The sequence below is a fragment of the Polypterus senegalus genome, chromosome 7, assembly GCF_016835505.1.
Source record: "Polypterus senegalus isolate Bchr_013 chromosome 7, ASM1683550v1, whole genome shotgun sequence".
In the NCBI taxonomy this organism is placed as follows: domain Eukaryota; kingdom Metazoa; phylum Chordata; class Cladistia; order Polypteriformes; family Polypteridae; genus Polypterus; species Polypterus senegalus.
Window position 1 is genome coordinate 19,593,995 of NC_053160.1, and position 27,576 is coordinate 19,621,570.

A 27,576-nucleotide genomic window follows, 5' to 3' on the forward strand; every position below is an offset into this window, starting at 1 on the left:
GACAAAGCTTGCTGGAGGAGGAGTGGAGGCAGAGAGAGAGGAAGAGAAAAGATTTTTATGCTGTTTGTATTGAACTGTGCCATTTCCCACGACTGAAAATAAAAAAAAAATAAAATGTGTGCTGAACTTGTGTCCTGCATTTGTCTGTGTCGGGTTTGGGTGACAGACGTGCTCTTTGCAGTGAGAAGTCAAGCAAAATGACACCTTTTATTGGATAACTAAAAAGATAACAATATACAAGCTTTTGAGGCAACTTGGGCCCCTTCTTCTGCAAGATGTAATGCAGAAACTGGAGTTCCCTGTTTATATAGGCACTAGGACAGATACGACATTGGAAAACCTTTAAGTGACATTTAAGACATAAGTGTGTATGGTTGGATTCCTTATCATGATGCCTTTTGGTATAAGATTTTTTCTATTTTGCATTTAGTTAAGAAGATGGCGCTGTCCATGTGTGCCAGTTTCTTCCACTGGGTCAATTCCATGTAGTGACCCGAAAGGCATCATGATAAGGAAATCCAACCCAACACACTTATATGTCTCACTTAAAGGTTTTCCAATGTTGTATCTGTCCTAGTGTCTATATAAACACAGGGAACTCCAGTTTCTGCATTACATCTTGCCTGAAGAAGGGGCCAGAGTTGCCTTGAAATCTTATATATTATAATCTTGTTAGTTAGCCAATAAAAGGTGTCATTTTCGTTAACGTCTCAATAGTTAGTTTTATAAATAATAACAATCGTTATTACTGCTGTAGATATATGGGGTTTGATTACCATGTCCTCCCTTTGTCAATATTATTTCTCCATTTGCACCAGTTCTCAATCTCATGCCACTGATGCACATCTTAGTTTAATAGCAATTCTGAAATTATGGATCAGCTTTGGCATGTTTGAGTGTGCCATGAAATGAACATTGTGCTGTCCTAAATGAATTCCCACATATTGTGGCGGGGGTGTATACGTACATATAGTATGTTGCATGCTATGTATACCTTGCAGTTTTTGTATTTTTTTGTCAACTGTGCTGTGGAGACATGTGAACAAGAATTTCATTATACTACATGCACAAGATAATGAGTCTAATTTGAATGACCTGTTTTATGTTGTGTGTGACTTTCATTGACTCTGTAATGGAAAAATATTGTAGGTTCTAAAAATGACAGTGCAAGATATGAATATAATGTTAGTTATTCATTTATACCACTTTATAGAAATGTTTTCACTTGTCTTTTTTTTTTAAGTTCATGAATGGAAAAATTCATTTAACTGTGGTTCGTCGATGTTGTATAGCAATAAAATGTGAAAACTTCTGTTTAAATATGCTAAATAGGCACTGTGGCTATGTACTGATACTGGCTTTGTCATCAAGTTTCATTTTTTGTTCTTAACTTCACCTCACTTTCTTTTCTCATTTGTTACAATTCCATTTACCTCAAAATCTTATCTTGTTAAACCTTTTCCACCCTTTTTTCTCTATACACCAACATAAGCTCTTCTGCTTTGGGAGGAAAATTGTTAAATTACTCCTTACTTCCTTTAGTTTGAGGAACTGGTTGTCCTTATTTTAAAATTTGATTTACCTGGAGTTATAAACATGAAGGTATAACAAAGCATCCACTTAGTCCACCCAAAACTAGTGTTTTGCTGCTTCCCCACTTAGATCCTTTATTGCTGGAAGTGGCATCAATTCATGAGGGGAGAAGATGTTGTGTTGGGCTCTCCTTCCCATTGTTTCTAGGGGTATGACACAGCTTGGGAGGTGTAGGTGACAAGTGCTAGTTGGGCTTCTTATTCTATTTATAGTTATGTATCATCTTGCATTGGTGTCGTTTTGGTTATATACTTGAAAAATACACCTGCTATCAAATACTGTATAAATAAATATTGTATTTTCTACTTTTCATAATATTCAAAAAGATTATGAAAGAAATGTAATAGTATGGTATTTACTGTAGCCCAGATCATTCTTCGTCTCATTTCATGTGATGTGTTAAAAAAATGAATAAATTAAAACTGTTTCATATACAGGATCATAAGACTACCCCTTCCAATTTTTTATTTTACATTTTCTAAACAAAATATACTGTACCAATGAATTACATGTAAACAAAATACCTAATTTGAGAACTATCACCATAAAAATCAGTAACTGGCTATGCCACCACTAAAAGCAATAACTAGAACAAAGATGCTTCCTGTAGTTAGTGATTAGATTCACCTTATTATGGAGTTGTTTTTGCTCACTCTTTGGATGACTCCAACAATGATGGATGGATTAAAAGCCAGAAGTCTACGTGACCATCATCATCAAGTCCTTCCGTGAGAACCCTAAATCCAAAGAGGACCGTTTCATTTATGTTAGGTAGAATGCCCTGAGGGGACTGGGCGGTCTCATGGTCTGGAATCCCTACAGATTTTATTTTTTTCCTCCAGCCGTCTGGAGTTTTTTTTTTGTTTTTTCTGTCCATCCTGGCCATTGGACCTTACACTTATTCTATGTTAATGTTGACTTATTTTATTTTCTTACTGTGTCTTTTATTTTTCTATTCTTCATTATGTAAAGCACTTTGAGCTACTTTTGTATGAAAATGTGCTATATAAATAAATGTTGTTGGTGTTGTTGTTGACTGCTTTAACTCCGGAACAGCTGCAAGTGCCTGAGCATGAAATACCCATTTTAGATCCTGCCACACTAGCACTTTGGACTTATTGTATTTATAAATACTGACCAGATAAATCAATAACTCTGAACTTAAATATGTATTTTTTAGATTTGTCTGTATAGTTTGGTTGGATGTCTTATCAACATTAACCATTTCTAAAGCATGTTAACATTACACCCATTTATATGTTTAAGTAATAAGTGAGTGAGAAATTCCCTGTATGTTTTTCCAATAGGTTTTTGCAGTAGCACATAAAAACAAAACCATTATACAATGGGCATTCATTTTATAAGGACATTGTAGCATTAATAACCTCAAAGCAGAAAATGACAGGCCAGCTGTTTCAGTAATTTCTTTGCAGAATTATGCACACGTTGTTTTGTGTACAAGACAAATTACTGTATACAGTAGGCAGTACAAATAAAGCATAAATTGATGGGAGAGAATCTTTTATAGCAGTTTTTAATTAGAAACTAGGAGACATGGTAAGCTAGGCTACTGACCTTCAACCTGGATAGGGTTAAGCACGCAGGTCTCAATGCTCCTAGCTTTTCACCTTGTCCAAATTCTTAATATGAAGGTCTGGCCAAAGCAGGTCATCCTTGATTTAGGAAGTGACCCCAGGAGAGGCGTTTAAAGGTGCATCAGGCCATAAAGTAACTTAATTTGCGTATTTGGGGTTTGTGAAGGTAGGCGAGCCATCTATTGGAAGGATACGGAAATAATGTTCTCACTTTTGGCCTATTCCTTTCCTGTTTGCTTAGCTATGCTACAAAATGCACACCAGTTGAAACTTGTGCAGTGATGCAATGAAGGGCACAGAGCTCTAGCAAAATGCTGAATGAGCTTCATACCTACCAGTCACACCTTTTCAAGTTAGACTAGACCCATTGCATTATGTCATCCAGCAACACAAACTTTGTACCTTTTATTTTTTTCGTAGGGCATTGTCTTACCATTATGATTCACTTTACACTAGTTAATAACCTTAAATACTACACAAGTTTTTTTTTTCGCCCATGTAGCAATACAATAAAAGTCTGGAACTGTCACAAATATCTAGTACTACTAAGAATTTTCAAAACCATGCGCTGAAGCATAACCCTGCCCAATTCTTTTTAGGGTGAATGGGGCTCAGGTCTTTCCTGACAGCTTCAGGTACAAAACAGGAAGCAACTTTGAAGGGGCTGCCAGTCCATCAAAGGGCAGAACTAAGCACAAACCCACACTCATTTATGGGGCACTAATTCAGAGTCACCAGTTAACCTATTACACATTTATGACATGTGGAAGTACCCAGGTGAAAACCCATAAAGACAGTGAGGTTGTGCAAAATCTACAGACTGAGGCTAGGTCTGAATTTGAACTAATGAACTGTGAGACAGCAATGGTAACACCTAACATGGCAGAACAGTAATGCATGTGTTAACTGGCATTGCAAAACTAGCCAAGCGTGCGAGTACGTGCCCTGCAACAGACTGACACCTCATCCAAGTCTGGTTTTAGTCTTGTGCTCATTTCTGCTGTAAGAGGCTCTAATCCCTATGACTCTGAACTGGAGTAAGCAGGTAAGAATGTCTTAAGACTATTACCATTTCACATTTAGATATTGCAGGAATGAAAAAAAAAAATTAAAGAGTAAAGTACACAAAATGAAAAAAAAAAAAAATGTATTCTGCAAGTAAAAAATGGCATCTGCAGAGCTTCAAGATACAAATTCCAAGAATAGTTTGAATGGTAAGAAAGTGTGTATAAATGCCTATGATAAAGTGCACAAGCCATTTAATAAATTATACAAATTTGTTTATCAATACAAATCAAGACTATGAATTAAGTGGAGCTCTATTCAGGCTAAATAAAATGTTGACTCACAAGCTCCTATTATAACAAAGTGTCTCCCTGCAACAAATAAAAGGCTGCATTAGAAGAGAATATTCATTCCAGAAGGGCTCAGAGTACTGTAATTAAATTACTATTTTACAAAACTAGCAACCTAATCTGAAGAAAGTAAAATGTGTCCAGTAATTAAAGACTTTTCCCATAACACAGTTGCCAGGTCCCCAAATTAGACCAAGACATGGTCAAGTCACTACTCAAACAAATTTTGAACAGTACATGTCTAAGACTTCCTGATGCTACCTTTGAACAGTTTACATGCTATGCATTTGTAAAGAAGTAAACAGAAACCCACAGTTAATCACTCTTTTGTGCGTTTATACACTTTACTGGGCTCTCAAATTGAAACATTTCCAGTGGAGGGTTGTCCATCAGAGATCATCATTGAGATGCAGATTACATTTACCTCATTGAAAGAAGGAAACCATGCAATGAACATATAAAACATCTTCATTCCAAAGCAGAGAAGAGATTACCCAAATTCTATCTGTATACTCAAAATCCTGACAGGTTTTCAACTTCAACACACCCTAAAGACAATAGCAATCCTGAAGATAGGATGTTATAATGTGGGAGTCTTACCAGTGGTTCAGATCTCCACTTTGTCAATTTTGGGGGAGGATGGAGATGATTGCTTTAAATGTCCCAAAAGGAAAAACTCCCAAAGACTGGACTAACCACCCTGAAAAAAAGTGTCATTCCTTCTGTACGTTCATGACATGTGTTATTACTGCCACCAGTAGCATCTCTTTTCTGCCACCTGAGCAAGCGCTGACAATGTCACTTGGTTGCCTATCGTCTTAATATTCCTTATGTGCATTACATATTGCACGCATGTTCTTTACAAAAGTGGGAGTGTGAACAATGGGGACTTTTTTTTCTTCGATTAGCTCTACAAGCTACTACAGTAAACATTCTCAAAGCAAGTTTGAAACAGTGAGCAATTTTTTTGGGTTGATGATGCTCAGGGATAGTATTTAAATACTAACTGCATTGTCTTTATATTAAAAAAAAAAACCCACACACACCACCACAAGAGACATGCATTTTATTATACAGACAGCATTCTCAGTAGGGAAAAAAACAAGAGAGAGAGAGAGAGAGAGAGAGAGAATACTGGTATTGCCAACATTTTCTACATACAATCTTCTGAAATACACTAAAAGTATAGAAACTTGCCTAACAACCCTTTTAATTTTTTAATCCTTATTAGGATTAGGCTAAAACACAGTCCCTAATCTCTCCATTTGGGCATTACATTCACCTTTACCAACTCCATTGTCACATTAGGATGGATAACAGAACAGAAAAAGGTTTCCTTGTCTTGAAACATCATGTATCAGTTGACTTCAAAAGCCAATTAAAAGTTCACTTTTTATATAGTTTAACCATTAGGCCAAACTTTCATGTTAATTGTTGCCTTTACCCAAATCCTTTTGGCCATTGCTCATTTTTTGAGCGTAGCTTTGCATCTGCAAACTATTAAGACAAAATATATTTTTCATGATTACCTGCTGTCATGGCTTCTTTACAGCATACTACATAGGATATATAGTCAAATTGTGGCTTGTCTAAAAACCATGTCAGAGCCATGTGTCACTCTCCATCTTTTGGCTGTTATTAGGACTTCTGCAGAGTGTGATCCACTCCAACAATGAGCAGCTCAGAATATTTACATGTTGTAGAAGAAAATGGATGGCAACTATGCATTTAAAAACAATCCTATTGCATTAAGCTACTTAAATGAACATGAAGTTGTATATCCACAAGATTCACAGTAAAAACTGACAATGTACTACTGTACATCACGCCACTCAAACTTCACTTAGTTCATTGAATCTTAAGTCTAATCCAATTCAGCATTGTGGACTGCTAGCCTATCCCAACAGCCAGGAAGACCTGGAAGGAGTACAAACAACTTATGACAAAATATAAAATAAAGGGTGGCACAGGTCTTAAACGCTGCAGTTGCAATTCTAGAATCACTAGAGTAATCTTCCTACTAAAGAGGTGTATGTTAAGGATGAGGAGTAGGTTCCAACTGGCCCAAATCTTGTTTGAGGAGCTTTGCGATTATGTGTGCCTTGTGTTGGAGTACCTGCTCTCAAAACTATCCACTTTTGGGATGGCCTGGTGAAAAGAAAAAAAAAAAAAAAAAAAACAAACATATTGCTTTTGAACTGACCAAGATTGGCTCTATATACACACACACACCCCCCAATTGTTTATACTCCACCAAAAAACACCAGCAAGTCCTCCAAGTGTACTGGATGACCAAATGAAAAAAAGATCCAAAGTTACACTTTGGGAAGAACATAACCCTGCAGTTGTCCCTAAAGCTCTTTCAAAGAGATGGCCTCATTGGAGGCCTTGGAAGAAATGCAACTCCTGGTCATTTGAGGACTACATGTGGTCATGGAGAGGCAGAGAAATGAGGGGAAAAGCACTTTTTTCCTTTAAAAGAGGAAAATAGGCTAAGGAAAAACCCTTATGGTAAGTTATGGGTTGGGGTATTAACCATTTACTAATCAATACTTTACAATTGTGTATCAATTCTAAATACTCACCTTCATTAACAGACATTTTAAAAAGAAAAACCATCTGTGATCCAGGACCCTTGTAAAGGGGATGGGTCATTTAAAACATTGTATCCCAAGGAATAAGGCCCAGAAGAATACAATGAAAGAGAAGTTCAGTATTTTTGAAGTCAAGGTTTGCTTCAAACATGGTATACAGGTGCACTTTGAGGATAAAAGGGGCAGGACTGGAAAATAAAGCTTAAAAAAAAAAAACACACCCCCCCACCACTTACAAGGTGGTTTGTACCAAGAAAATGGATTTCCACATCCTTTGTTGTGGAACCATTTTTATATAATATATATATATATATATATATATATATATATATATATATATATATATATATATATATATATATATATATATATATATATATATATATATATCTCTATCTATCTATATCTATCTCACTTGCTGCTACATCAAGTTTAAGGCTTGTGTTTTCTAGTAGTTCCCAAAGCCCCATTAATATCCATGGTAAAGCACCAGTGACTTTATTGAAAACATTCAACTTTAGGATAATTTAACATAGAAAATGCATAGACATCCCATTTTTTTGAGGCAACAACCAAACTTATCCTTAATAGACATGAGCCTTAATTATGCAGTTTAAAAGAACAGGATCACAATTTATGTTGCCCGCAGAAGCAGTTACCAATTTCACCATTTCTAGTCAATCCCATAATGAAGCCACACATACAATCATGGCAATTAGTGGAAAGATCAACACTTTCCACTCATGTAGTGTGAAGCACACTTATAGTGCCAGATACAAAGTTTTTCACTTCTTGCACCAAAATTGGGGCCCGAGCAAGCAAGTTCCTTAGCCAGTCTGAACTTCATGTAGTAAAACCAGACAGGGATGGGGGTTCTATTTAAATAAATAAAAAAAAACACCCACACAAACTGGATAAAAGTATCAGACAATTTAAAAGAAAAAAGCCAAATACTTCGATACATTAAAATATTTCAATAGGAATTGGATATCCAGAAAAATACTCTCCACTTATCATATACAGGTGTGAATATTAAAAACCTCCAAGGGCCTTTGGTTTTGCAATAAAGACTTGTACCACAGATCTCTAAATGGGCAGATAAAAAGGTACTAGGAAAGGAAATTTAAAACAGGTTATATATGTTTTTAAATTACATTGATTAATTACTCTTGAGATCTTTTGAAACATCAAAAGCATTATACTTTTTTTTTTTTTTTTTTAATATCTGAAAGGCATTCCCCCACCCCCTTAAAACAATCCTACTGAAAACACTGGTAAATTTTACAGGATGTCAACCATCCGTAAACATTTGACAGAGCATACCATTCAGTTCACCAAGCTCGTTTGTTCAGCTAATGTCAAGCTGTCCCAAGGTCTCATACTTCAGTGCTCATAATGCAGTTATTTTAATCTCTCCACACAATATACATTGATATAAGAGTAACCTTGGTGCCGTTCAGATTAAACACTAAAATATCTACAGAATGGATTCATAATTAGCAGAAGCCATAAACGCAGCATAGGTAGTATTACAGTAGATACTAACGGCATTTTCCTACCATTACTGCAGGCCACCCCCATTTTGTCATGCGGTATGTGTATAGCCACAGCACCTGTTAAATTTCCGCAGTTGAGTAAAATCCGTGATCTTGACATTTCTAATAGCACACACCAGCTCATTTCTCCACTCCCCCCTCCCCCGCTTCAAGCAGGACAACCACCAAGCCGCGTGGCAGTTAAACCCGAATCAAGACACCGGCTCGTCATTTTTGATAATCTTTGCTTTTATTAATCAATTGCTACCAAATACTGTTAGACAGGCGCAGCAGGCGTGGTTGCAAAAATTGCAAGGATGAGATGCCCCTTGCACATTGTCCTCTCAAGGACGAGTGTGGACGCCGGCCCATCCCTTTCGTCGGAGGTGCATTTTAAAGAGGTGCTGAAGAGAGGCGCAGAGAGCCGAGCCACGGAGACGCAGCCGTCACCACCTACGACCCGCCCGTCTGCTTCTCCTGTTCAATGGCTGCACGGACACAGAAAAAGGGAATTAATAAAGACGCACGGGGAAGAGAAGGAAACAAAGAAACAACATAGCTGTAGTACCGTGCTTGACGACGCTTTTTAACCAAGCCCTTTTAACACCACCATATACCCCGCCCTTTCCTTGCCTCTCACCAAATCCTACTAAACACTCACCCTCTTTTGTGGGTAAAGGGTTTTTTTCCTGTGTTTCAGTCTTGCGGAGTTTGTTCTTGTCAAAGCCGCAGATTTCATTCATGTCTGGTTTCTCCATTTCAAGATGTCTAGTCTACAAAACACAATTGAAGCGTTTGCTTTTTTTCCAATATCCCACGCGCTTTAAATCTCCCGCCTATTAAATAACTGAAAGACCTACGTGAGTAAAACAATAATAAAAACATAACTACCAATTAATTACTAACATCCGCGCCTCTACACGCCCACCACTTACCTGCCGCGTAAGGACCTCAAACAATGGGCTCCAGCGCGTAGACGAGCTCTTTATACTCAGCGCCACTGCAGTGACGTCAACAGTTTCCCTTATATGGAGCAGAGTCGCGGACTCAAAAGATCATCGCCCCAAACGAGTTACTGTCTGGTGATCTGCACGTTCCGCAACCAACATAAAATACATTTTAAACGTCTTTTTGCTCATATTGTCGTTAGCAATATTTATGTATGTATTATGTATTTTAGCATAAATTTACTAATTGGTAAAAATACTACTTAACATTTATTATAATACCACCCACACGAATCATGCACGTTCTCTTCTTGTGTACGTGCGTTTTCCTACTACATTGAGGTTCATATCCATACATTTTTCAAGTACACTTTTTCTAATACCGGTACTTTGGGGAATAGTAGTTCTTTCTCCAGTCGAAAACAACCAGTCCCAGCCCGGACCCAGAAGGCATACTCATACTGAGCAGATATTATAGCAGCCACCACTCAACGAACCACCTTAGGATCCCAGTTTAGGACCCGAATGCAGCTGTGCAACCGGCCACTCTCTGTCAGTGCCTTAAGATTGCAGTATTATACTTGAATTATGCTTGTTCCTAATAATCCATCTGTATTGGGTGTTATCACCATTTTAATAATGCATGCTCAATCACATTCTAAAAACATATTTATCTCCTGCAATTAAACAAAATCAGAATCAGCCCAGTCACTGAGTATATTATGTATACTGTATACACTATCGTTCAAAAGTTTGTAATATTACTGTTTTAAATAGAAATTAATATTTTTATCACAATGCAATTAAATGTACAGTATTTTAAAATAGAGCCAAGACATTACTGGTGTTGCTAATGGCTGTCACTACCAGCTTATCCTTATTTAGTCTTGTTTAAATGCTAACTGGTTATTAGAGAAGCCTTTGTAATTGCATTAGCACCACTAGAACCTGTTATTCTCTTCAATAAGGCTTATTCTTTTAAGCAGCTGTGTGTATGGCTGGTTAGAACCAGTTTGCCCTGTTGTTTTCTTTGCCTGACATCTTAGGTTTCTTGGCAATCTCTCACGTGGAATAAACTTAATTCTTGGAAAAAATAATAGTAGACTAACATGTTTCTCGAGAAAGCTTTTTCATTTTGGCAACTTTTCAATTCGGAACAGAACTTTAGGACTTAACACAAGAAAAAACAATTGACTTTCTTTTTTTGGAACAGAATAACAGGCTTCAGCAGTGCTAATGCAGTTATTTAGGTTTTTCTAATGATGAGTTAGCATTTAAAATGACCAATTAAGGATAAGCTAAGGGGGTTGACCATTGGGACATTGAAGGGATGGCTGCTGAAAATGGGTGGAGCTTTGCAGCCATATGTGCACAGTAAATGAAAACATTTCAAGCAGTAATTGCAATTAGCAGAACTAGTAATGTCTTGGCTGGGTTTTCAAAATAAAATGTGGCAATTCGGTGATTCTAAACTTTTGAACACTAGTGTAAATATCAACAAGAATTTGCTCTGTGGTGTGTGCTCCCATACTGGTGTAAGCAGGGCCTTCAGTGGGACTATTCAATTTTCCTGGTTCACCAGCCTGGCACCAATTTACAATTGTTTATCACTGAATACTTTAAAAATAAATATGTTGGCATGGTGCAAGGAGTAGGTATCGCTGCCAGCACAATCAGTTGGATTCCCAAGTGGGACACCTGCTGAATAGGTTTTCACCAGGTACTCCAGGCTTCTTCCAGCGTGCACGTTAGGGTAGCTGGAACTCTAAACTGACTGATGTGTGTCTTGCTTCTGATGCTACCGGATCTTCTTCACACAATTAAATATTCAAATTATTTTGTAAATGTATGGGTGGGTGGGATGTATTAGCACATTAACTGACAAAATTCTAACTTATCCAGTTTAATAAGATTATATTTAAATGATTTTCTGTTTTGCTCCATTCAACTATATTTCGGCTTAATTAGGTTCTATAAATGTATGGGTGGATAGATGTATTAACATTGCAATTCACACACATTTTGTATGGAAAAAATGAAGCAATAAAATTAAAACTATTTTGTGATGTTCAGTTTAAAGAAAAAAACAACTTTTTTTGGTGCTGATGAGGTTTCCTATAGTAACAGACTGTAAGCACTGTTTTGATGTCACCCACTGAAATACTGTATATGCAATACCATTGGATTTTTGGAAGCACCATTTTCTCAGAGTAGGGCATACTAGCTTAGATTTGGAGTTGTGTGAAGTGCTCCTTCCACCTTGATATCATCTTCAACACTGCTGAAAAGGGCCCAGCGGTATTCCACCAACCTGTGTTATAGCGTGGTATGCTGTAATCAGGCTACATGAATGTCATTTTCCATGAGGTTTGGAAATCTTATCTTACAATCAAGCCCCTTCACTTTCACCAGTTCCTCTGATCTTACCTTTTTTTACTGAGCCCCAACTCTTGGGTTTCAACTGAGAACACCAGTTTCCTCATACAGCCCAGACAGGACACTGGTGATATTCAATCAGTCTGAATTTTGCACAACCTAGATGTAACATTTATCCACAACAGTCATAACCAATTAGTAAGTAAATATGGGAATTCTCTTTTAATTTAGACATCTGATTCCAGAGTTAGCCCAGGCAATGGGAAAGGGTGCAGGGAAGCACAGATTAAGCCTCACAACCATGGCCAGTTTACTCAGTTCAGGGACAAGCTGTAACGTGCTAGACTATGTGAAGTAGAACTTGAAAGTCTGGCTCTTTTCAAATTTACCATGCCACTACTTGCTAACAATTAACAGAAGGCAAGCATGTTATAACCACAGTATCAATGAATAAATAAATGAACACAAAATGATGGTAGCTGATGAAAACAAGTAAAAATCAAGACATGGAAAAAAAAAACCAAACAACAGTTTTAATTTAGATTCTCCAAAGGCAATTTGACAAAGTAGCAAAAATATCTGTTTTCTGAGACCTTGCTTTAGTAATAACTAGAATTAAAACTTTACAGTAAGTGTTGGTATTTGCTTCAAAAGTCATTTATACTACACTGAAATGGAACATGAAAAACATATTTGGAAAGTAACTTGCATAATGTGTACTTTTATTTACATGTATTTAGTTATATATTGCAGTTCTGCTTAACGTTTTATTTTAAAAGTGGTGTCTCTAAATTTACATTTATTGCATATTGTGTTAAACCATAGGGCACATTCATTCATTACAAGAAGCATCTGCTGTAACTCAAGCCATACTCTTGCGTTTTCTTTTGCCTCCACTCTTCTCGTATTTCACAAGAGGCAGTTGCAAGATCCCGTATCGGTGGTCTTCCAAAATTCCTCCAGACAGGGCCACACTTTTTTTTACAATAGCCAGCCTCATGGCTTTAGCAATTTCGATCATTCTAAAAGAAAAGAAAGCATCAAGAATTTACAGTTAAAAGATAAAGTACATTAAATGCAGCTTAGAAAGAACTCTGAGCTTATGCGTCATTCAAGTATGCAAAATTAGAAAATTACATACAGACTAGGACCCGTATTGATCAAGTGTTTCAGAAGGTATTGCTAATCCTGAATACATAACAAGTGTTCTAGTCCCAATCTCAGCGAGGAATAGAAAAATCACATCTGAGAATGAATGGTGTCGTGATTTTACTATATTCATTACCATATATTGAAACTTAAAATGACACTTTATAGTTGTTTGACACTAACACTGAGGCTTCACCACAAACATAATGATAATAATAATAGTACAAGAAGAAGGAGAACATAAGATATTGCACTAAGCCACAACTAATTGTTGTCACTTTGCAACATCATGAATAACATTTTAACAAACACCACAGTACAAAGACCGAGACACACATGCTGAGATAAGAGTAAAGCATGATAACAGACACATTTATTTAATAATGGATGTTCCAGGGATTGTTCCTGCCTTGTACACTATGCTAGCTGGAATAGGCTCCAGCTTCCTTGCAGCCCTGCTCAAGATAAATGTAGTTTAGAAATTGGATGGATGGAGAGGTGATTCACAGCTGTACTTTCAGATAAATCTACTTTCTCCTGTTATGACAACAGACAACACATTGAAAAATAACAGTTTTACTGAAAACTAGTCACAACTGTTCTTGAGCCACTTTTTCATGTCAAGTTCACTCTTCTAGTGACCCGAATTTTTTCCACTGTGCCGTGCTAAGCCACGTCTCTCACCATGATCTCCCTTTATCCTGTGTGGGTCTCCATTTATCCAATGCCCCAGGAGTCTCTGCCTGCTTTCTTGAAACTTTCTGAGCTTGTAAAACCCAACAATAAATGTTCCAGGGGTTGGTAGAATGCACAATGCACTGTTTCAGTTACCCTTCCTGCCCCGTAAATCTTCAGGGTAATATGCTGGCTACTGAAATACAGTAAACCCTCGTTTATCACGGTTAATCCGTTCCAGACTCTACCACGATAAATGAATTTCCGCAAAGTAGGATTCTTTATTTATAAATCGAATATTTTCGCAGTTAGAGCATAGAAAACCTGTTTACGACCTTCTAAATACATTTTCTAACATTATTAGAGCCCTCTAGACATGAAATAACACCCTTTAGTCAAATGTTTAAACTGTGCTCCATGACAAGACAGAGATGGCAGTTCCATCTCACAATTAAAAGAATGCAAACATATCTTCCTCTTCAAAGTGCGCGTCAGGAACAGAGAATGTCAGAGAGAGAGAGAAAAGCAAACAATCAAAAATCAATAGGGCTGTTGGGCTTTTAAGTGGAAGCACCGCGATAAAGTGTCTGCAAGGAAGGGATCAATGTGAAGGTAGTCTTTCAGTATTTTTTAGAGGAGCGTCCGTATCTTTTAAGCAAACAGCCTCTGTGCAAACAGCCCCTCTGCTCACACCCCCTCTCTGTCAGGAGCAGAGAATGTCAGAGAGAGTGAGAGAGACGGAGAAAAGCAAACAATCAAAAATCAATATGGGCTGTTAGAGCTTTTAAGTGTGCGAAGCACCGCAAGGGAAGCATATCGTATATCATTGAGGAGTTTTATTTAATACGTAATACGTGCTCTGATTGGGTAACTTCTCAGCCATCCGCCAATAGCGTCCCTTGTATGAAATCAACTGGGCAAACAAACTGAGGAAGTATGTACCATAAATTAAAAGACCCATTGTCCGCAGAAATCCGCGAACCAGCGAAACATCCGTGATATATATTTAGATATGCCTACATTTAAAATCCGCGATGGAGTGAAGCCTCAAAAGTCGAAGCGCGATATAGCGAGGGATCACTGTACTTTGCATCCATGACCACCTGTGTGTTGATACTGTGATATTGTTTGCGATTCTCATATCCATGCTCATCCATACTTGGTGCAATGATCTTTATGTACATGGCCACTTGCATGAATGCAGCTTGCCTTTAACATTACTTTATGTGGAGTATAGTAAAATGCATTTGGAGTCCGTGGCAGTATGATTGTTTTTAATTAAACTGTGGTGTGGTCAGGTTCCAGGCGGGCGTACGTGCACGCGGCAGCATGAATGAGCGGCCCTGGAGAGCTGATGGGGAGAGTGGCTGGACCTGCATTCACATGCAGACATGCACAGTTCAGCCAGTTTCCTCATTAGTGCTCTTGGATTTGCAATTACCTGCTTAAGAATAAAAGGAGCCCGAGCAGGACTGTGGAAGAATATTTTAGGGTAACATTCCTTTCACTTTAAAGAAATATCATAAAGGGTTAATAAATGTCAGAAATCAGAAATGTCAGGAAACCAGATAAAGGTCACATAAACAACAAAATGTACTGAAAGATTACTAAGCGATAACTAAGAAATCAGCACATGTCCTGTAACAACAGAATGTCCTGTAACAACAGAACGGACAGTCGTTATATGCACAGAATTTCAAAGGTGCTAGCTCATTTGAAAAGATGTAAGAAGAACCAGAATATAATAGAATAGACTTTTATTTTATAAAAATCATTTGGGTGTAAACCAATTAACCAACCAGAGTAAAATGCATGCCTTGATTGACACTGTGTGTAAATTCAGTAGTTTATAAAATAAACCTCTATTCATTGTTTCTGTGATCATTCTGACCAGGCTGTAACAGACTGCTTTTGATGAATGCTCCCCTCTAAGTCATTTTGTAGAGGAGCAATTAAAAGATACCATGAACAGCTTTACTGATTTGTCCTGTTTCTTCCTTTAATAAGATGTTAAATTTCCACTACAGGACAGCTGAGAAATCAAAAAAAGTGAGAGAGAGAGATCCAGGAAAAGAGACAGAAAGAAGGATTGAGAAAAAAAGCTGGAGGTTAAAATGAAACAGAAAAGAAAACTAAAGCATAGGAAAGAGGACTGTGGCTGAGCTACTACAGAAGTGTGGAGGCAGATGGTCGAGAAGTGGCCCCTAGGGGAGTAAATGGGCAGTACTCATAGTGGCAGGATCACTCCTGCTGAGCCTCAGCTCTAGGAGTAGGAGCGACCAATCACTCTGAGCGGGATGGAGGTGGGAAAAAGGAGCTGGGCTTGCAGTGTTTCCTGGGAATGGAGGAGGAAACACGAGCCCAAGATAAAGGGTTGACTGTGCCTTTCAGAGGACGGAGGATGTCTCCTCATAAAGAGACCGAAAAAGGTTGAGCTGAGGAGGTGTTGTTTTAAAGGCTCCAGAATGGATTTTGAAGATACATATTATGCCAGTGATTTTAACCCCGATTTTATTATCAAATTGTTATTTTTTATTGCAGCTTTTAACCTCCACTAAATACTTTTTTTAATTAAGGATTATCTACAATATTGAGAGCTGCACAGCACTTTACTGTTACAACACTTTGTTGTGAAAAAAAAGCACTTTACACATTTGCACCTACACTGCTTTGTTAAGTGTCCTCGCTGCCCAGTCCATCCTCAGTTAAATTTATCAATGTCCCGGGTTTACCAAAGTGTGCCAGGTACAGCCAACCTGCACATCACAGGGAGTCATGGGGGAAATGTATAAATCTGCATATCACACATTGTAAGGGTAGTTAAGGTTTGGTGCAAAATTCAAGAAATGTTTGCTTTTGACATACACAAATCAGAAGCTGCATTTTACATGTAACTTTAGACTTTCATGTCTACACACAGCACATGTCTTCTCCCTGTAGATGGAGAGATCACGCAACTTCCAAAATTTGTGACGAATAATATTACACCTCTGTCAAATCAATATCTTTTTAGGAGTTCATTGTTGTCCAGCATTTCCAAAACATTCCTCCCTTCCCAGGAGCTGTGTGCCAATTTCTGCTTGAAAACCCATCTTTTAGCAGCTCCTAGCAAGGTAGGGCCGCTCACAAGCTCTCCTACATCCTGGAGAAGTTACGAGTAGTTTCCTGAATTAGGAGAATTGCTAAAATGGTTTCACTCCTCCTAACAGAAGGACCAAATTTGTGCCACTCTGAGATTTTTGGACCAGTTAGATTCATTTTCCTACTCAGAGACACATGATAAATACGGGAACAGGACTATACCCAGCTGAAAGCTTTGCAGGAAGTGTGGCATAGACTGGACACTGCTAGGCTATATGTTAAAAATTTCACCACTGATGCTCTTTGAGACTATAAAAAACCTTTTAATATATCCATTTTAAAATATACTGCTGTAATTTGCTTTATATATCTTTTAATCACAACAGATGAAACATTACAATGTAAAAAAGGGGTCAGTCATATTGGAGTATGTAACAATATTCCACATTTGTACTTTCAAAAGTTACTATCGCAGATTATATCTTAACCTCCCCCTAATTATTTTATAACATGCATTCTCTGATATGGGGTGGCACAGTGGCAGCGCTGCTGCCTTGCAGTAAGGAGACCTGAGTTCACTTCCCAGGTCCTCCCTGCATGGAGTTTGCATGTTCTCCTCGTGTCTGCGTGGGTTTCCTCCGGTTGCTCTGGTTTCCTCCCACGGTCCAAAGACATGCAGGTTAGGTGCATTGGCGATCCTAAATTGTCCCTAGTGTGCGCTTAGTGTGTGTGTGTGTGCCCTGCAGTGGGCTGGCGCCTTGTCCGGGGTTTGTTCCTGCCTTGCACCCTGTGTTGGCTGGGATTGGCTCCAGCAGATCCCCCGTGTTAGCGGGTACATAGCGGGTTGGATAATGACTGACTGAATCTCTGATATATTCTGAATATGATACACAGTGGAAGTAGAACATTAAAATAAGCACTAAAAAGTGTGGTTAAAAGTACATTTGGAAAGAAAAATGTTACATTTCACACAATTAAGCACAGTGGCTTTAGTGAAATATGCTAACACTTTTGTCAGTATATAGCAAAACTGAATAAAAAGCAAAGCACTAAATGTTTGCAATAACACTGCAAGCATGATGAAAATTCACAGTACCAATTTTTCTGAAAAATTTCTAATGCACCTCATTTAGTTTTCCTCATATTAAAAATGACATTTTATCACCTTTCTATATTTTGATGAATGACTCTAAATTAAAGGAGGATGTTATAAATTGTGTTTTGTAGTTACATTTAATGTCTCACTACTAGCAGCTGTGCTGCCAATCATTAAACCTTCAAAAAAAGGTCAGAAGCATAGACGACTATGCATTTTAAATTAGCAAATTTAATGCAGCAAACAATTCAGATTCTATCATTATTATTACTAAATTAAACTACTTCAGTTTTAACTGTTAAATAAGTTTCATTTTTCGGTAAATGAAAAGGGCCCAATAAGTTCTGCGTATAGACCCCCATGACCTATAAATTTGCCACTGTGGCCAAGTATTGTTGTGATCGAATTAGTGCCCTGTTAAAAAACACGCTCCTCATCAGGGCATAAAGCATTAGTGAGGTCACTTAGCACGTACAACACCTGTGTTCTCTTACAAGTGACTTCATTTTGATACCATATAGTGTTGTATTTGTCTAAGCATATATTTCAAGTAATAACTGAGAAAATATTACAGGACCTGTGGAAGTGTACTTCAGATCACAAACAGTCAACAGCTGTTGCCTATATATTTGTTTTTCTTTTTCAATACTATCAAATATAGTGTTTCAGAGAATGTGGCAGAAGCACAAATTAGAGTTTTTAAAATTTGATTCTACATGCTAGTGCTGTGCTGATTCTACCTGCCAAATGACAAAAGCCTTTTGAGGCTGCGATGTATATGTCACTTTCATTTCTTGTGTCTCCTACAGCAGAACTTTTTTTGAAAATAACTGAAAGCTTTTGTTTTCTCTCCACTGAAGTCTCTACTGTCTCAAATGATGGTTTGCAATTAATATCTATGGACTACATTGTTAACATGCTGTATTTTAAGGATAATTCTAAGCTGTTTCTTAGTTCACCTTTGCTAGGAATATACATAATAATTACAATTTGAAAATTAACAGCAATATGCAATACTCTTTTTCTACACAGGGTGGTCCAGATCTAATTATGTAGATCCAGATCGTCTGGATGACTTTGATTTATACGGGGACAATTCCAGTTCGGCACGAAGATGATTCTTCATGTTGTCAATTCGCACACTTCTCGATGGTACGGAATTTTTCATGTGATTTCCTATGTAATAAACTTAATAAGTTATAGCGTAATGAAAATTGCATAATTAGATCTGGACCACCCTATAGTTGTAAATGTATGTATGTGCATATATTTCATGAATATGACCTTTAATAGATAAAATCTATTTTATTGCTGTGCACATTCTGCTTATGCTTTCCAAAGCATAGCATTTATAGCTATATACTTTTACTAATTTAGGTAATTGTTTTTCCTAAAGTAAATTAATTGTACTTTTACTTGAGTAATTTTTTCAGGTCATACACTTTTCATTTTACTTGAGTAGTTTCCATGTCAGTTGCTTTTACTTAAGTAAATTTTTGTCTTAGCAACAATACTTTAACTTAAGTAGTGTTTCTTATTGCTCTTTCGACCTGTGTACCACAGTGACTGCACAGTGGTACCTGTGAAACATGGAGGTGGGAGTGTGTTGATATAGGGCTGCATGAGCACAAAGGGTGCAAGTTTGCGTACCCAAATACTAAATGAAGACATGACTCACAGTCTCAAGAAGCTTGGCAGGGCAGGTATTTTCAAACCTGAAAATGCACTGCAAAACTCGCACAAGAAATTTTTAAGAAGAAAAAAAAAAATGAAAACTATGACCTGGCCAAATATGTTCCCTGACTTGAATTCCACAGAATACCTTTGCAGTATTTTAAACAGCATAAAACCTCTCTACAGATTTATGAAAGACTGGTATCATCCATGCACAGGAGGATTGAACCTGTTGTCAAAAATAAAGACATGCAAAATACATATATATATAAAAAAAATAAAAGAATCTCAATAATGAAGGGTGTTACTGACTTATATTGCAGTTGGTTCTTAAACGTTCCCTTATTTTTTAATTAGTCAAGCAAAACAAACTGACATCATTCTTCTTAATCTTCGGGTACAAACAAATAAAAAATGTACTTAATGGACAAGATATTGTAATTCCTTAACATTTTAGTAATAATGACCAGGGGTGTACACGGTTTTGTTATATAATGTGTGATGGACGGCCGGGGATAGTGCCCTGTTGGGAAGCTTGGGAGAGCAGGGGACCAAGAAAAGGGAAAGCCATAACCCATGGGACAAAAAAGGACACCCACCTTGGGTTACATCGGGCTGTAACGTTCAAGCCTGTTGGGTAACGTGGCCACCCTCCAGGGGCTGCTGGGATAATCCCGGAACTGTGGTCTGCAGCACTTCCACCTCAACCAGAAGTGCTGCCAGAAGAGCAGCAGGATTTAAAACGCAACACTTCTGGGTGTGGCGGGACTTAATTGAGGAACACCCTGTGTACTTTCAGGAGTGGTATAAAAGGGGCCGCCTCACTCCACTCGGGAAGCAGGAGTTGGTTAGACGAGCGCGGAGCCTGCAGGACAAGAGTGGAGGCGGTGAAGAAAAGGAAAGATAAGGATTGAGTTATTGAGAATATTTGGGTTTGCAATGTGTGTTGCAGGAAAAAGTAAAATAAAACTGGTGGTGTTTTAAGGACATTCTGAGTCCATCTGTCTGTGTCCGGGGGTCAAACTCCACAAATGTAACAAAAGAAAAGGTTTTCAGTGCACACGATAAATATGAAGGGTATCATGAGGTTACCATTGCTAGCACAGGAGACGGGGTTAAAATGCAGTTAGGTTAATTGCTATATGGGTTTTAATCCCATAATACTAAATCTAAATTGGCTTAGTACAAGTTAGTATACAGTGGTGTGAAAAACTATTTGCCCCCTTCCTGATTTCTTATTCTTTTGCATGTTTGTCACACAAAATGTTCCTGATCATCAAACACATTTAACCATTAGTCAAATATAACACAAGTAAACACAAAATGCAGTTTTTAAATGATGGTTTTTATTATTTAGGGAGAAAAAATCCAAACCTACATGGCCCTGTGTGAAAAGTAATTGCCCCTGAACCTAATAACTGGTTGGGCCACCCTTAGCAGCAATAACTACAATCAAGCGTTTGCGATAACTTGCAATGAGTCTTTTACAGCGCTCTGGAGGAATTTTGGCCCACTCATCTTTGCAGAATTGTTGTAATTCAGCTTTATTTGAGGGTTTTCTAGCATGAACCGCCTTTTTAAGGTCATGCCATAGCATCTCAATTGGATTCAGGTCAGGACTTTGACTAGGCCACTCCAAAGTCTTCATTTTGTTTTTCTTCAGCCATTCAGAGGTGGATTTGCTGGTGTGTTTTGGGTCATTGTCCTGTTGCAGCACCCAAGATCGCTTCAGCTTGAGTTGACGAACAGATGGCCGGACATTCTTCTTCAGGATTTTTTGGTAGACAGTAGAATTCATGGTTCCATCTATCACAGCAAGCCTTCCAGGTCCTGAAGCAGCAAAACAAACCCAGACCATCACACTACCACCACCATATTTTACTGTTGGTATGATGTTCTTTTTCTGAAATGCTTTGTTCCTTTTACGCCAGATGTAACGGGACATTTGCCTTCCAAAAAGTTCAACTTTTGTCTCATCAGTCCACAAGGTATTTTCCCAAAAGTCTTGGCAATCATTGAGATGTTTCTTAGCAAAATTGAGACGAGCCCTAATGTTCTTTTTGCTTAACAGTGGTTTGCGTCTTGGAAATCTGCCATGCAGGCCGTTTTGCCCAGTCTCTCTCTTATGGTGGAGTCGTGAACACTGACCTTAATTGAGGTAGGTGAGGCCTGCAGTTCTTTAGACGTTGTCCTGGGGTCTTTTGTGACCTCTCGGATGAGTCGTCTCTGCGCTCTTGGGGTAATTTTGGTCGGCCGGCCACTCCTGGGAAGGTTCACCACTGTTTCATTGCCATTTGTGGATAATGGCTCTCACTGTGGTTCACTGGAGTCCCAAAGCTTTAGAAATGGCTTTATAACCTTTACCAGACTGATAGATCTCAATTACTTCTGTTCTCATTTGTTCCTGAATTTCTTTGGATCTTGGCATGATGTCTAGCTTTTGAGGTGCTTTTGGTCTACTTCTCTGTGTCAGGCAGCTCCTATTTAAGTGATTTCTTGATTGAAACACGTGTGGCAGTAATCAGGCCTGGGGGTGGCTATGGAAATTGAACTCAGGTGTGATACACCACAGTTAGGTGATTTTTTAACAAGGGGCAATTACTTTTTCACACAGGGCCATGTAGGTTTGGATTTTTTTTCTCCCTAAATAATAAAAAAACATCATTTAAAAACTGCACTTTGTGTTTACTTGTGTTATATTTGACTAATGGTTAAATGTGTTTGATGATCAGAAACATTTTGTGTGACAAACATGCAAAAGAATAAGAAATCAGGAAGGGGGCAAATAGTTTTTCACACCACTGTATATGTATACATTTGTGAGTGTATCCTGCTTGGTCAGGGAAAGGAATAGTTGATAAAAGGATAAATTCAGCATTTTTCAAGTCAACGTTATTTTTTCACAATCACAGTGCAAAATAATTTACTAATTATTCAAAACTGGAGGTGCATCTACATCTCAGTGTCATAAGTTGTAATAAAATTTATTTCAGGCACAAAGAAGAACAAACAGAGATGGTAAAAAAGTACTATAGTGGGTGCGAAAAAAGAAAATCTTTTGAAGGCTTCATTCTATGGAGGAGGAGGAGAAAGATCTTTGGGTGGCTCAAAAGAGGTTCCTGCAGTTCATTCAACAACTCAGGAAAGGCAGGCTGGAGTTTGTACTTGCGCTTATCAGCAAGCATGGAGAATTGTGGATATCATGAAAACACGGAAAGAGTACTCTGAGGAACTGTTAAGCATGAAGGAGGGGGAGGGAGAGGGAAAGCCTAGGTTGGAGAACAGGAAGAGAGAGAATATGTACAATGCTAGAACTCAGCAGAAACAATGCACTGCCATAAAAGTACAACACTAAATACACAAAGTATTATGTTTATTCAGGGTGGATGTTGATTAGACTGGAGTGTAAACACAGATTACTGATACAATAGCATTTTGTCCAGATCTAGCCTAGTGTAAATGTATGCCCATTGTGCATAGATAGATAGATAGATAGATAGATAGATAGATAGATAGATAGATAGATAGATAGATAGATAGATAGATAGATAGATAGATAGATAGATAGATAGATAGATAGATAGATAGATAGATAGATAGATAGATAGATAGTGTCACGGATGCTAGGGGCAACAACCCGGCCGGGACACCTTGGAGGACCAGAAGTGGGCATGTGCCCATCTGGGATCACGTGGGGGCTGCCTTCCTGGTTGCTTTGGGGGCCACTGGTTCAGGGCATGGAAGCCCCACTCTGTAGGGGCCCGTGATCACCGCCAGGAGGCGCCCCAATGCCTTGGGGACTTGTGACCTCAGCACTTCCGCCACACCAGGAAGTGCTGGGGGGAAGATTTAGGAGGACACCCGGAGAGCTGCCGGGAGAACAGCCGGCACTTCCGCCACACGGGGGCGTGGCCAAGAGGGGAATGCCGGGAACCACCTGGAGCTTGTCCGGGAGTATATAAAAGGGGCCGTCTCCCTTCATTCGAGGCTGGAGTCGGGTGGAAGCAGGACGAGGCACGAGAGAGGTGTGGAGGCGACCCGAAGAAGAGGCATTTGTAGCCAGGACTGTGTGTTTGGGGTATTGTGCACGAACTGGGTCTGAGTGACCATTTAATATTATTGTAAATAGTTGTAAATAAACGTGTGGTGGTTGAAAAACAACATGTCCGCCTGTCTGTGTCCGGGTCAGCTCCACAATAAATAGATAGATAGATAGATAAGATAGATACTTTATTAATCCCAAGGGGAAATTCACATAATCCAGCAGCAGTATACTGATACAAAAATATATATATATATATTAAAGAGTAATAAAAATGCATGTAAAAACAGACAATAACTTTGAATAATGTTAGCATTTACTCCCCCAGGTGGAATTGAAGAGTCACATAGTGTGGGGGAGGAACGATCGCCTCAGTCTGTCAGTGGAGCAAAATTTATTTAGTTATAGCAGGTTTCCACTTTGTGAATAGGTTTGTCTTTCATAAGCACTGCAGTTACTGATAAAAACAAGCATCATTATGTGTCAGGTGACATTGTAATGGAGTACCCTATCACAGCCTTTCTTTAAAGGTGAACTGATTTTTCAGCCTCTACAGTTAATTATGGCAATCACTAGAGGAACTAAAAGAAGGAAAAGCCATAACTGATGTAATCATCTACTTGCATCTGCTCCTACTGAAGAGTGATATACTCAAGTTTATACATTCCTACCTATCTCTCTGCCGATCCCATAATAAATCAAATAAATGGAGCAGTAAAAAGGTTTTGGGACGGACTGTGCTGCAAGTTGTCATGTTCAATGTGCAACTAACATGTACACAATTAGCAAGACTGGTTTGTTGCCTGTTCATTTAATCTCTGTTGTACAGCTGTATTCAGGTGGTGGCATTTTCTTAACTGTCAGGAAGTGTGTCTTTGTTGTAAAAAAAAATGTGAGCTTGAATCCCAGATTATTGTGCATCCTCAAACAACATAAAGGACAATGTGTTGGTTTTTAGACCCTCCCTGCAGTTTAAATATAGTAAGGTTAAAAAAAAAAAATTAACTTACTGATTTTCACCAATTTTCACGTCTCGCTGTAAAATTGTCAAATCTGCCTGATAATCATTGATGTGCAGAATTAATGCTAAAGCGTACGCAGCAATTTTGGACTTCATAGATAATGACACCACATTCTGGATCCTGCAAAGAAGAATGTCTATTTATCTATAGGGTTGCACACAAAGTGACAAAATTAATAAAGACAAAAAACAGACAATAAAAATAAAAAAACAAAAACGCAACCTAATACCATTTGCCCAAACAAAGTATAGTAACTAAGCTACTCTGTTTAGCAGAGAAAAAAATAATAATAAAAAAAAATAATATGGTCAGTATGCACTCCGCCTGAAATTCTACTCTAAATATAGGTTTTGTTTAACGAATCTAAAAAAGCAAATAGAGCAACATTCTAAAGTGCATTTAAAAGGTGTTAATAAAACTAAACCTCTACTCCTGCTACTTAGTTACAGAGACAGGTATCACGCATATTAGCACAGAATTCAAATACTCATTGTATGGGATGATGGGGTTACAGGCAAGAGAGAGGACAGGACTGATTGCAATTTGTTATTCTTGAATAATTTTGAGGGCTAAGGATTAATTACATTTATTTAAAATAGATATATGGGTCATCTTTATAGAAAATATAGCTCCAGCATAAGTTAATGCCTAATATTTTGAAGATTTTACCTTGCATCTTGCTAATAGTGCTGGGGAAGCAGACACTGACAATAAACTGGTGGCATTTAAACCAGGATGGGAAACTGACGGCGTTAAAGCAATCACTGGGTATGAACGCTATTTTTTTAAATCCCTGTTCAAATTTTGCCTCTATCACATTTTGGACAGCAGGTTTTGTCCCCTTGTCCCATAAGAGGCAATTATGAAAACCTCCATTTCTGACTTGCTCTTCCTGTTTGTGTCTATTTTAGCTCAATAACGTTGTGTACTTTTAAATGTGAGCTCCTCATTTAAGATCCTGCCACAACATTCTAGTAGGTGTACGTATGAATTTTGACTGGGTCACTGAACACTCTGCATTTCTTATGTATTTACCATCCTCAAAATTACAACTTTTTGATCAAGGTACTTTCTTTGTGTCTTAAATGCAATTTGCTTCAGGTCATAGAGAGAATACCCTACATTCATCTGAGAAATCCTCAGTGATGGTAAGATGTCAATGCTCTTGATAAACCAAAGAAATCCTAAACATGACGTTGCCATCAACATATACTGTATGACCACTGGTATAGAGATCTTAGTGTCAGATACAGTGTTATCTATTTTTTTTATCCATACCAGCCAAAGAATTTCCATTTTGGCTCGTTTGTCAAGAGAACATCCAGGTACATTTTGTCTGACTTTAAGTTGTGTACTGAAGCTCTTGCAAGTGAGCAGTAGCTTCTGTCTTGTTGCTATGCTATGGATTTCAGCAGCCATATTATTATTTAAGACATCAACAAAAAGATTAAACCTTGCTTATAAAATATTTTAGCATGACAGTCACTACTGTGAAGATTGAGCATTGTCCAAAACACATTTCATTCGGACATTATGGTTCTGAATGTGGTCCAGAGACCCATAAATATGGGTTTGTGAGGATTTTCAGATAGAGAAAAACATGGTCATTTTCAGGATTTTTTTTTCTATCATGGCATGATGTTCCTCCTGAACCTATTTACTGGCAAGTTTATGCTAATAAACCAGTGAAATTTATAATGGGCAGGGTTGGCCTAAATCAGGCCCAATCACAAAGGCATTTAAACAACCATCCAACCATCCATTATCCAACCCGCTATATCCTAACTACAGGGTCACGGGGGTCTGCTGGAGCCAATCCCAGCCTACACAGGGCGCAAGGCAGGGCGCCAGCCCACCGCAGGGCATTTAAACAGTTAATCCTTATTATTGCTTTAACTGGGTTTAGCCCACTATAGGGATACTAAAACTTTAACGACTAAAAACTGCATGCTTGACTACTTTTTACATCAAATAATGAAGACAAAGACAAACTCTGGTGTCTTTCTCTATATCCATATTATCTTCCCTTTGGATTACAATCCAAAAAACTACTGAGGAAATCTGCTGTGAAAAATACCAAATACCAAACAAAACCATGAATCTGTAAGTTTAGTTAAAACCTTAATTTGTTAGTACATCACATGGATTAATATTATTGCTTAGTTTACTAGACTAAAATGTCACTGTTGCCTAAAATATTACATACAGTACTTCTGTACTTTCCACTGTATGTAGTGGAAGTGCATGTGGTGTTTGCCTAATGAAATAACTGAGGTACTTTCAAGCACAGAAACTGCTCCGAGTATAAGAAGTTTCATTACATCTTTACATAAGACAAAAATCTGAAGCAATAAGTACTTTTTCCTTGAGCTATAGTTATACTCACCTCCCAGTGTTATAGGATAATTGTGTGAAATTTTTCCTTAACGTGCTCTTAATTAAATGAGGGCAGCTCACAAAAACTGAAAAATGAATGACAATTTAATGGACTGTACAGATGACACTTTAAGTGATGCATTACATACAATCTTAAACTAATCTAATCTTTAATTAAACATAAAATTATACTAAACTGATGCTACTGCTGCAAAGTTAAAACAGAGAAATAATACTGACATGTGCAATAAAAACAGTTAAAAAGTAAGAAATAAAGGTAATAAAAAAGTTATACCATCTTGTTATACTAAAGTTGCCTCAAAAGGACAAATTCTGGCTTGTTTCAAAGCCCCTTAAAGTGGGGGAAGACTTGGCAAAAAGTATTGGTACTCTTCCACTATTTAAAAAGGAATCACATTCCTAAATGAAAATCAACGTGTCTGCTCTATAGAACATGAAATAAAGA

At 37.9% G+C, this 27,576-nt stretch overlaps 2 protein-coding genes across 3 annotated transcripts in view; both read right to left on the reverse strand.

Annotated features, from left to right (window-relative positions):
- Window positions 1-8,900: 8,900 nt before the first annotated feature.
- Window positions 8,901-9,698, reverse strand: LOC120532374 (thymosin beta-11-like). Its single transcript, XM_039758307.1, has 3 exons — window positions 9,608-9,698; window positions 9,334-9,445; window positions 8,901-9,160 (listed from the first exon to the last, which is right to left on the reverse strand). The coding sequence occupies exons 2-3, from the start codon at window positions 9,428-9,430 to the stop codon at window positions 9,126-9,128; spliced, it is 132 nt and encodes a 43-aa protein (XP_039614241.1). The 5' UTR covers window positions 9,431-9,445; window positions 9,608-9,698; the 3' UTR covers window positions 8,901-9,125.
- Window positions 9,699-12,503: 2,805 nt separating this feature from the next.
- The window catches only part of polr1e (RNA polymerase I subunit E), a 49,717-nt gene continuing 34,644 nt past the window's right edge, over window positions 12,504-27,576 (reverse strand). The window contains exons 10-12 of one of the 2 annotated variants that reach the window (XM_039758308.1): window positions 27,121-27,196; window positions 24,723-24,854; window positions 12,504-13,017 (exon numbers count right to left, since the gene is read on the reverse strand). In XM_039758308.1, the coding sequence (XP_039614242.1) occupies window positions 12,858-13,017; window positions 24,723-24,854; window positions 27,121-27,196 (368 nt within the window). In that variant the 3' untranslated portion in view covers window positions 12,504-12,857. The remainder of the gene's footprint in view (window positions 13,018-24,722; window positions 24,855-27,120; window positions 27,197-27,576) is intronic. The other variant, XM_039758309.1, reaches the window with a different exon arrangement.